The sequence below is a fragment of the Polypterus senegalus genome, chromosome 5 (genome assembly GCF_016835505.1).
Source record: "Polypterus senegalus isolate Bchr_013 chromosome 5, ASM1683550v1, whole genome shotgun sequence".
Lineage (NCBI taxonomy): Eukaryota > Metazoa > Chordata > Cladistia > Polypteriformes > Polypteridae > Polypterus > Polypterus senegalus.
Window position 1 is genome coordinate 121,776,822 of NC_053158.1, and position 12,097 is coordinate 121,788,918.

Sequence of the window (12,097 nt, forward strand, 5' to 3'; positions counted from 1 at the left end):
GATGAAACCGGTTGTATACTTACAACGCTTGACAGATGCCAAATGTCTCTTCAACACAAGTCCTACAAATACTGTCATAATTGAAACAAACCATGAAACTCAAACCGATTATGACAGCAGCAATCCAAGCTGTGAGATTTGAAACAAGATTACTGTTCACATGGCCAACTGTATGTTGCAAGCTCAAGAGTAAGCTCAGCGCACAGCTTGGTCATATTACAACCTCACAATGTGGTATACAAAGAGATCCTTAACAAATAATTATTGGTATATTTTCCCTCAGTTTAGAAAGGTTTAATTTTCTACTTAATAAAAATTTTGAGGCAGTACTTCGCCGCTGCGAAGCGTGGGTATTTTGCTAGTGTATATATATATATCTATACTAATAAAAGGCAAAGCCCTCACTCACTCACTCACTCACTCACTCATCACTAATTCTCCAACTTCCCGTGTAGGTAGAAGGCTAAAATTTGGCAGGCTCATTCCTTACAGCTTACTTACAAAAGTTGGGCAGTTTTCATTTCAAAATTCTATGCGTAATGGTCATAACTGGAACGTATTTTTGTCCATATACTGTAATAGACTGCAGCTCGATAGCCGTGGGAGGCGGAGTTTCGCATGAAATCATTTAACCAATCACATTTCAGCCATCATTTGTTGCCAGGCAGAGAGGCTTTCACAATCTGTTGTGGAGGCACTCTAACACAGAATAAATGTCGATTAACCTGTTGCTTCTATCAATCAGATTTTGAGTTGGTGTCAGTAGGGCCCTCTAGCAGGCATACAGCAACATCACGGTATTCAGACCCATTGATTGGATAGAAGCTGATATGAGGAACTCTCCGAGGCCACTGAAAGCACCACAAACGCTCCGAGCAAAAGATCGTCATGTGCACTACGGCCAACTCCATGGCCGGATTCTGGATAATATTATTTGCCAGACACAGACCAGATTTCAAGACCACGAAAACCTGATGTTTGTCACGCTCCTCGAGCCCCAGAAGTTTCGGGAATAGAAGAAAAATTTCACGCATGCAGCCTTCTCCACTTTAATATAAGAGCCACGAAGCGCTTTTTGATCTGTCTCGGCTAAAAACAGAACTGACTGTAATGTATGCCATGGATGATTTTGCAGGAAAATCTCCCACTGATCTCCTTCACTTCCTTCATCAGAAAAATCTGAATGAGAGCATGGGGCAGCTGTTCACATTGGTATATTTGGCGGTGAGCATTCCTGTGTACACTGCTTCTGTCGAGCGGACATTTTCAGCCCTAAAGCGAATTGAAACTTATGCCAGAAATACTATAGGGCGGGTTCGCCTTTCAGCATTAGTTTTGATGGCGATAGAAAGTGAGGTTTTGATGGAACTGAAGCGCACAGATAATCCATACGACAGACTAAATGAACTGTTAGATAGATAGATAGATAGATAGATAGATAGATAGATAGATAGATAGATAGATAGATAGATAGATAGATAGATAGATAGATAGATACTTTATTAATCCCAAGGGGAAATTCACATAATCCAGCAGCAGTATACTGATACAAAGAAACAATATTAAATTAAATAGTAATAAAAATGAAAAAAATTAAAATAAAATTAATGTTAGCATTTACTCCCCCGGGTGGAATTGAAGAGTCGCATAGTGTGGGGAGGAACGATCTCCTCAGTCTGTCAGTGGAGCAGGACAGTGACAAAAGTCTGTCACTGAAGCTACTCCTCTGTCTGGAGATGACACTATTAAGTGGATGCAGTGGATTCTTCATGATTGACAGGAGTTTGCTTAGTGCCCGTCACTCTGCCGCAGATGTTAAACTGTCCAACTTTAATCCTACAATGGAGCCTGCCTTCTTAACAAGTTTGTCCAGGCGTGAGGCGTCTTTCATCTTTATGCTGCCACCCCAGCACACCACCGCGTAGAAGAGGGCACTCGCCACAACCGTCTGGTAGAACATCTGCAGCATCTTACTGCAGATGTTGAAGGATGCCAACCTTCTCAGAAAGTATAGTCTGCTCTGACCTTTCTTACATAGAGCATCAGTATTGGCAGTCCAGTCCAATTTGTCATCCAGCTGCACTCCCAGATATTTATAGGTCTGCACCCTCTGCACACAGTCACCTCTGATGATCACAGGGTCCATGAGGGGCCTGGGCCTCCTAAAATCCACCACCAGCTCCTTGGTCTTGCTGGTGTTAAGGTGTAAGTGGTTTGAGTCGCACCATTTAACAAAGTCTTTGATTAACTTTCTGTACTCCTCCTCCTGCCCACTCCTGATGCAGCCCACAATAGCAGTGTCATCAGCGAACTTTTGCACTGGCAGGACTCGAGTCATATTGGAAGTCTGATGTATATAGATTGAACAGGACCGGAGAAAGTACAGTCCCCTCGGCGCCCTGTATTGCTGCACACAATGTCAGACCTGCAGTTCCCAAGACGCACATATTGAGGTCTGTCTGTAAGATAGTCCACAATCCATGCCACAAGGTGTGAATCTACTCCCATCTCAGTCAGCTTATCCCTAAGGAGCAGAGGTTGGATGGTGTTGAAGGCGCTAGAGAAGTCCAAAACATAATTCTTACAGCACCACTGCCTCTGTCCAGGTGGGAGAGGGATCGATGAAGCATATAGATGATGGCATCCTCCGCTCCCACCTTCTCCTGGTATGCGAACTGCAGAGGGTCGAGGGCGTGGCGGACCTGTGGCCTCAGGTGGTGAAGCAGCAGCCGCTCCATGGTCTTCATCAGATGTGACGTCAGAGCAACAGGCGGAAGTCATTCAGCTCACTAGGACGTGATACCTTTGGGACAGGAGTGATACAAGATGTTTTCCAAAGCCTGGGACTCTCCCTGTTCCAGGCTCAGGTTGAAGATGCGCTGTAGAGGACTCCCCAGTTCCAACGCACAGGCCTTCAGCAATCGTGGCGATACACCATCTGGACCCGCTGCTTTGCTGGCACAAAGTCTTTTCAGCTCTCTGCTCACCTGGGCTGCTGTAATTGTGGGTGGGGATGTCTCACCTATGCTGGTATCAGCAGAAGGATGGTTGGAGGATGCAGTACTCGAGGTGAGAGTGGGTTACTGTGATCAAACCTATTAAAGAAGTTGTTCATTTGGTTTGCTCTCTCCACGTCTGTCTCGATGGCGGCACCCGCTTGAGCTGCAGCCAGTGATAATCTTCATCCCATCCCACACTTCCTTCATGCTGTTGTTCTGCAACTTCTGCTCCAGCTTTCTCCTGTACTGCTCTTTGCCGCCCTGAGCTGGACTCGGAGTTCCTTCTGCACGCACTTCAGCTCATGCTTATCACCACCTTTAAAAGCCCTTTTCTTCTGGTTCAAAAGGCCCTTGATGTCACTTGTAATCCATGGCTTGTTGTTAGCATAGCAGCATACTGTTCTTACTGGAACTACAATGTCCATACAGAAGTTGATGTAATCAGTTGTGCATTCAACAGCCTCTTCAATGTTCTCACTATGTGACCCAGCAATATATCCCAGTCTGTAGTTCCAAAGCAGTCTCTCAGAGCCTGCTCTGCCTCAGGGACCACTTCCTGAATGAGCGTGTGGTTGTAGGTAGCGCCCTCACTCTTGGTTTGTATTGAGGCTGAAGCAGAACCAGGTTATGATCTGCTTTCCCAAGCGCAGGCAGTGGGGTGGCGCTGTACGCTGTACGTTTGCATATAGAAGGTCAATAGTCCTGTTTCCCCGAGTGTTACAATCCACATACTGGGAGAAGGCAGGTAATGTTTTATCCAGCGTTACATGGTTAAAGTCTCCAGCGATTAGCACAAGTGCCTCAGGGTGCTGCGTTTGTAACTTAGCAACTGCGGAATGGATGATGTCACTCGCCATCTCCGCGTTGCTTGAGGGGATGTAAACAATAACAGCAATCACGTGTCCAAACTCTCTGGGCAAGTAATAGGGGCGCAGACTTACAGCCAACAGTTCGATGTCCCTGCAGCAAGTGGAGATTTTAACGTTTACATGTCCTGAGTTGCACCACTTTGTATTGACATAGAGAGCGAGTCCTCCTCCTTTTTTCTTTCCACAGGTACTTGAGTCTCTGTCCGCTCTAACTGTGCTAAACCCGGGTAGCTCCACGTTAGCATCTGGGATGATAGGCGTTAGCCACGTTTCACTAAAACACAGCAAGCTGCATTCTCTGTAGGTTCTGACATTTTCACCAGCACAGCCAGTTCGTCGATCTTATTTTGTAGTGAGTTTACATTTCCCAGGATCACAGAAGGCACCGACGGTTTATAATGCCATTTTCTCGATTTAATCTTATTTTTTATCTTTGCGCCGGCTCGGCTGCCCCGCTATCGTCTTCTTACCTCGTCAGGTAAATAAGGAACCACACCGGCATAAGCATTTCTTCTCAGTGCTTTAAGCTGACTACTTGAATAGGCGATTCTCGGAGTGTAAAATCCATGTCAAATAGTAAAATAGTAAAATGTAAAAGTGTCCAGGGAGCAATTCCACATAAAAGAAAGTGGTAGAAGTGATCAGTGAAATAGAGAAAAATAGAGATAAAAAGGTAAAAAGATAAAGTCGTATACGGAGCTGCTAGAAAGGCTGCCACTCGGATGCGGTGCCGGAAATGAAATGAATAATAATAATGATAATAAATATAAAAATAATGTTTTTGAGAAAAGAGAGGATGATGGATTTAGTTTACAAATAATCTGAATTTTTGGTGAGTAAAATGTTGCGATTTTTCTAAATAATATTGCAAGTTTATGAGTTATTATTGATGTTTTTTATGTGTGTCGGGCTGTGGCTGCAGTAGAAAGGAACTTGTTCAACCCTGGTTTGTCTATTCAATAAAGGCATTTATTGTGGCTACAGGAGTTCTTATATATATATATATATATATATATATATACAGTGGTGTGAAAAACTATTTGCCCCCTTCCTGATTTCTTATTCTTTTGCATGTTTGTCACACAAAATGTTTCTGATCATCAAACACATTTAACCATTAGTCAAATATAACACAAGTAAACACAAAATGCAGTTTTTAAATGGTGGTTTTTATTATTTAGGGAGAAAAAAATCCAAACCTACATGGCCCTGTCTGAAAAAGTAATTGCCCCTTGTTAAAAAATAACCTAACTGTGGTGTATCACACCTGAGTTCAATTTCCGTAGCCACCCTCAGGCCTGATTACTGCCACACCTGTTTCAATCAAGAAATCACTTAAATAGGAGCTGCCTGACACAGAGAAGTAGACCAAAAGCACCTCAAAAGCTAGACATCATGCCAAGATCCAAAGAAATTCAGGAACAAATGAGAACAGAAGTAATTGAGATCTATCAGTCTGGTAAAGGTTATAAAGCCATTTCTAAAGCTTTGGGACTCCAGCGAACCACAGTGAGAGTCATTATCCACAAATGGCAAAAACATGGAACAGTGGTGAACCTTCCCAGGAGTGGCGGCCGACCAAAATTACCCCAAGGCGCAGAGAGCGATTCATCCGAGAGGTCACAAAAGACCCCAGGACAACATCTAAAGAACTGCAGGCCTCACTTGCCTCAATTAAGGTCAGTGTTCACGACTCCACCATAAGAAAGAGACTGGGCAAAAACGGCCTGCATAGCAGATTTCCAAGACGCAAACCACTGTTAAGCAAAAAGAACATTAGGGCTCGTCTCAATTTTGCTAAGAAACATCTCAATGATTGCCAAGACTTTTGGGAAAATACCTTGTGGACTGATGAGACAAAAGTTGAACTTTTTGGAAGGCAAATGTCCGTTACATCTGGCTTAAAAGGAACACAGCATTTCAGAAAAGAACATCATACCAACAGTAAAATATGGTGGTGGTAGTGTGATGGTCTGGGGTTGTTTTGCTGCTTCAGGACCTGGAAGGCTTGCTGTGATAGATGGAACCATGAATTCTACTGTCTACCAAAAAATCCTGAAGGAGAATGTCCGGCCATCTGTTAGTCAACTCAAGCTGAAGCGATCTTGGGTGCTGCAACAGGACAATGACCCAAAACACACCAGCAAATCCACCTCTGAATGGCTGAAGAAAAACAAAATGAAGACTTTGGAGTGGCCTAGTCAAAGTCCTGACCTGAATCAATTGAGATGCTATGGCATGACCTTAAAAAGGCGGTTCATGCTAGAAAACCCTCAGATAAAGCTGATTTACAACAATTCTGCAAAGATGAGTGGGCCAAAAATTCCTCCAGAGCTGTAAAAGACTCATTGCAAGTTATACAAAATGCTTGATTGCAGTTATTGCTGCTAAGGGTGGCCCAACCAGTTATTAGGTTCAGGGGCAATTACTTTTTCACACAGGGCCATGTAGGTTTGGATTTTTTTCTCCTAAATAATAAAACCATCATTTAAAAACTGCATTTTGTGTTTACTTGTGTTATATTTGACTAATGGTTAAATGTGTTTGATGATCAGAAACATTTTGTGTGACAAACATGCAAAAGAATAAGAAATCAGGAAGGGGGCAAATACTTTATGACACCATTGTGTGTGTGTGTGTGTATATATATCAGCGGGTTAGAAAATGGATGTATATATATATATATATATATATATGTGTGTATATTATGAGGGGCCGTTCAGGAAAAAAAGATTGGTACGTAAATATATACATTGGTTCAGATATATATATCGGTTCAGATACATTGGTTTGAATATATACATCGGTTTGAATACATCCGTTCAGATATATACATTGGTTTGAATACATCCGTTCAAATATATACATTGGTTGAGATATATATATTGGTTGATATACATTGGTTTAAATATATATATATTGGTTAAAATAGATTGGTTTAGATATATACATCGGTTCAGATACATCCGCTCTTATATATATATTGGTTCAGATAGATCTGTTTAGATATATACATTGGTTGGGATTTATGGGCAGGCACAACACGGCCACCCATGTTTAGCAGCTCCTTTTCGCTTCATCATTGCTTCAACACTGTTGAAATTATTGTGCACATTTTATACAAGTAGCATATGCCTGTCTGTCGCGTTTTGTTTCGTGCGCCCTCTTGGTTGGGGGTCCTCGATTTCAAAGCACTTTTTTTCCTTTCATTATTTAAAACACTCGCACAGATATCCGCCTCTTCGCCTCGCTCCGGCTCATTGTACCAGCCTCACTCGCGCCCTCTTGTCCCTCCCATGACAGATTCTTCTCAAAAGCTGAGTTACCAGGAAGCACTGACAGCAACCGCAGTACCTCCCATTTTTTCACCTCAACAGACGCTGGTTTATCATTGACCGAAAGCCGCCCGGTGATTTCTGTTATTCCGTATTGGCAGCATTTCTTTAAAGGGCGATCTCTTTCACCAAGGAACTTAGCCCTGTTTGCTGAAAGGATGTTATGGAGGAAAACACTGGAATAGCACTGTTTCTTCTGAATGTTTATCAGTGATCAGGGACCAGAATGATCAGAATATTCCTGCTTCACAAATAACTGATGTCTGTTTTTATTGTAAAACTGAGAAAACCACACACGCGCGTACACAACACAAATACTCAAACTCACAAATCGTGGAGTCGCACACACTACTGATTAAGTGTATCTGTCATGCGACGATCATTTTTTCACCCAATAAAGCTTTAGTTCGTCAAAGTTAGAAAGCAGCGCGGTGATTTCTTTTATTCCTTATTGGCAGCATTTAATTTAAAGATGATTCACGTCAACAGGTGAAAGAGTCTCTTATTTTGACAGGGCGATCTTTTTAAGGCTTAAGCATTTTTGATTGACTTACAAAAGAAAATAGTTATTACTTACCCTCTTTGCTTCAAATTGGCTTTTTAAAAAACCTTGTTGATACAAGTTGTTTATGGCAGTATAAAATAAAAAAAAGTAGTGTTCAAAATTATAATGCGCGTATCTAACAGGAAGAGGTGGTGGTAGGAGTAAGATTGCTGACTCGCAGTTAAATGATCACTGGTTTGTGTCCGGGGGGCTTCCTTTCTGTTATTTTATTTATTTTACAAATTGCTTCGAGTAGTAAGAAAGGCGCTATAAAAAGTAAGGAATTCATAACATTATTATAATTATTATTATTATTATTGTTATTAATTATGCTTGTGAATGCGTGATCAAATTCAGCCGCTGCGTAGTAGGGTATGAATTGGGACACTATGTGCTCGACAATACCACGAGTTCATTGAAATAATTATTACTAAATAACTATTACTAAATATAGAATCTGCGTCTTAGACTTATGTTGTGTCAAATTTCTTCAAAGACGTTTTTAACTATTCTGCTTTAAAAAATCTTACGACGAACATGTGAACCGTTGAAAATCGCTGATCTTAATCAATTTGTTTTAACGCATGCTCCGTGCAAAATGCTGTCATATCTGTTAGTAAACACGCACGCTCAACGATGTCCTGATGTCTGCGTTCTAAGGCTGCAGGTTTATGAAACGGGTGCTCTGTGATTGACGGCGGACAGTAAACTTTGTTAAAATGATATCGAAAAATACCAGTCGTCAGTTGTGTTTTCAGTCGTTTTGCTTGTTTACTGTTCTGTTACCAAAAAATTCTTCAACTGGGCTCATCAACAAAGAAACGTGGATAGTAAGATTTAGTAAAATATCAGTAATAATAATACATTGCTCGACACCTAGTAACACTGTACAAAGACATTTAAAAGACAGCTCGTTAAAATAAATGTAGCAATCCATTGTCATGCTATAAGTGACAGCTTGCTCTTAAACATTTACACAGGTAGTTTTTCCTGGGAACAAAAAAGGGAGAAAAAATCCACGGGAAAGTTTTTGTTTTTGAACTCAAATTTCACCTCCGCCATGTGAGTCATTAAAACTATTGGAATGAAAACGCATGTCTCATCCACTGGTCGGGACGCTCGTTTTCCATGGCTGCTGCAGAGCCGTAAAATGTGTGCCCTCTGACTGCTGATTACAAAATGAACACTGGAGAGGTAAAAATACGTAAAATTGATTTTAAAAGGTTGTAGGTATAGTTTTCTATAAAATCTTCTCCACTATGTGTCTGCATCCTATTCCCTACAGGCAACACTCATTTCCATGGCTGGAGCAGATCCATGGGCTTGTGTGCACACTGTCTGCTGTTTCAAAATGAACCCTGGATAATCTGAAATCCATGGTAAAAGATTGATGAAAGTCTTCTACATCACTTTCAAGTCTGTTGTGTCCCATTGTTCTCTCCACTCAAAGGGACACTCACTTCTACAGTTGAGCTTTTGCGTCAGATTTGTGAGCCCCAACTGTTGCTTGCAGAATGAACATTAGACAATTGTTATTGGATTGGCTGTTTATTTCATTATATTAATATTAATTTATTTATTCATTCAGCATCTGTTTAAAAAAAAGAAGCACATTTTTCCTTAGAGGACAAGTAAAGTTCTATCTATCTATCTGAAATATATGAGACTTGGAAATATTAATATTATTTGTCAAATGAAGTACCAAATATCCACTGATACACATTTGTAGGAGAAGTCAATTAAAGAGTCCGACAAACAGCAACTGAGATATTAAAACATTTTATTGAATCTGTTCTGACAATTATAGTCTTTTAATTCAAATAATGATTATAATTATAAGAAAATGTAGCCATTTTAATGTCAGCATAAAACCAGGCCAGTAACATCTTTGTGAAATAATATCAGCAGTTTTATAAATTCCAGAATGTACACCGATAGCACTGGCATGAACTTCTTTACAATCATCTTTTGTCTCCTAAACTCAACAAATAACTTTCATATTCCTCCTGTTGCCCTGCTTGTCTTTTTTGACAATAGTAAAGGTCATCCCCTTGAAAAAATTATATTCACGCAGCAATTAATAATATGGTTATATTAGGGATGCACCGAAATTTCGGCCACCGAAAATTTTCGGCCGAAATAGCATTATCGGGTTTCGGCGAAGCGTAAAGCGCCGAAAATAAAGCGAAATTGTCGCATGCGCCTCTCCCATCCTCCCGTCTCGTTCGCGCTGTCATTACGCATCAAACACGGAGTATGTCGGCGGTTTGGAAGCACTTCAAAGTTTCAGATGAGGACAGCAAAGTTGCAATATGCAACATTTGCTCTGCAAAAGTTTCAAGAGGGGGTTCAACAGCAAAGACATTTTCGACTACAGGTTTAATACACCACCTTAAGTCAAGACACCTAATTGAATTTGAGGAATACCGTCAAACAACGTTGGTTAAAACTAAGCCAACTAGCACATCAACACCCTCGGTTGCCACATTTTTCGAAAAAATTAAGAAATTTGCAAATGACAGTGCTAAAGCACGTGACATAACAGAGAAAGTAATGGAATTCATTGCTTTAGATGACCAGCCGTTTTCAGTCGTGGAGGACATCGGATTTCGTAGGCTAATACACCACATTGAGCCGCGTTACACACTGCCAAGCAGACGGTATTTTGCAGAGACCTCTCTACCTGAAATGTATGACCGTGTTGCAAAACATGTTCATGAGCTCATGACCACAGATATCTCTGCTCTAAGTTTTACCACAGACATATGGAGCTCTGACGTTAGTCCAACTAGCATGCTCAGTTTGACAGCGCAGTGGATAAACGCGAGTTTAAATTGCAAAACATTCTGCTTCATGCACAGGAGTTTGTCGGCTCACACACTGCAGCAGCAATATCCGATGCTTTGGCTAACATGTTTGAAACTTGGAACATAGACAAGTCTAAAGTGCATGTGATTGTGAGAGATAATGCACGGAACATGATAAAGGCTATGGATGACAGTGGATTAAAGAGCATACCTTGCATGGCACACACGCTGCAGTTGGCTGTGAATGAGGGAGTGCTTAGTCAGCGGAGCATATCAGAAATCACAGCAACTGGGAGAAAAATTGTGGGACATTTTAAGCATTCTCCGCTTGCTTATTCCAGACTACAAGATTTGCAAAAACAGTTTGGGATGCCAACAAAACGACTACAGCAAGATGTGGCCACTCGCTGGAACAGTACATACTATATGTTGCAAGGATTACTTGAACAGAAGCGGGTTTTAGCTGCATACATGACAGATCACGACCTGCCAGCAACTTTGAGTGCACATCAGTGGATGTTGGTGGAAAACATTGTCTCTCTTCTCGCCCGTTCGAACAGTTAACCAAGGAAATAAGCTCAGCTCAAGCGTCTGTTGCTGAAGTTATTCCACTGATCGCAGCACTGAAGCGCCTGCTTGGAAAAGAGGCGGAAACAGATCATGGCGTAAAAACAGCTAAAAAAACTCTACTGGAGGCTGTTAACAAACGCTTCCAAGACATTGAGTCCAACCCTCTTTACGGCATTGCAACAATATTAGATCCACGCTTTAAAGACCATTACTTTGACGATGAGAAAAGGCAGGATGTACGCGAAATGGTGCAAACAGAGCTTACGGCTCTTGAAACCTCTTGTGAAGCACAAGCCGCGACGGGGAGAACAGAGCAAACTGTGCCTGAGAAACGGTCACGTACAAGTGATGAGGCGCACATTCCTTCGCTTTCTGATATGTTTGACGAAATTTTACAGGAAAGCGTCCCAACCCACAGCGGTGTAAGAGCAAGCGCAGCCTCACAAGAAGTAGCAACCTATCTAGCTGAACTACCCATTGGCAGAAGTGACAATCCACTTGACTACTGGCGCGCGAACAAAGATCGCTTTCCTTTGCTTGCATGGACTGCGCGCAAGTACTTATCTGCCCCAAGCACCAGCACAGACAGTGAGAGATTATTCAGTGCAGCATCTCATGTTCTTGATGAGAACAGAAATCGTCTCTCCAGCCAGAAAGCTGAACAACTTTTGTTCATAAAGAGAAATCTGCCACTTTTGCTAAAATAAAAGCAGCCTAATTTGATGTTGTTTACAGTTAAAGGTTTGATTTATTTATTCTGTTATTGCAATGTTGTTTTGCACAGTAATTTAAAATTGAAGTAAAACGTTTAATGCAGGTAATATTTTGCACAATTCGTAAAGGCACTAAAAGCTAGCACAGACTGAGTGATTTTATTCAGTGCAGTATGTTCTTCATGAGAAGAGGAACTGTGTCTTCAGCCAGAAAACTGAAAAACTTTTGTTCATAAAGATAAACCTGCTTCTTTTGCTTA

The 12,097-nt window shown here is 41.3% G+C and overlaps 1 protein-coding gene across 1 annotated transcript; it reads left to right on the top strand.

The window, feature by feature from the left end:
* The first annotated feature begins 11,107 nt into the window (after nt 1–11,107).
* On the top strand, nt 11,108–11,857 carry LOC120529477 (zinc finger BED domain-containing protein 4-like). The gene has a single exon (XM_039753310.1). The coding sequence runs from the start codon at nt 11,370–11,372 to the stop codon at nt 11,829–11,831; it is 462 nt and encodes a 153-aa protein (XP_039609244.1). The 5' UTR covers nt 11,108–11,369; the 3' UTR covers nt 11,832–11,857.
* The last annotated feature ends 240 nt before the right edge of the window (nt 11,858–12,097 follow it).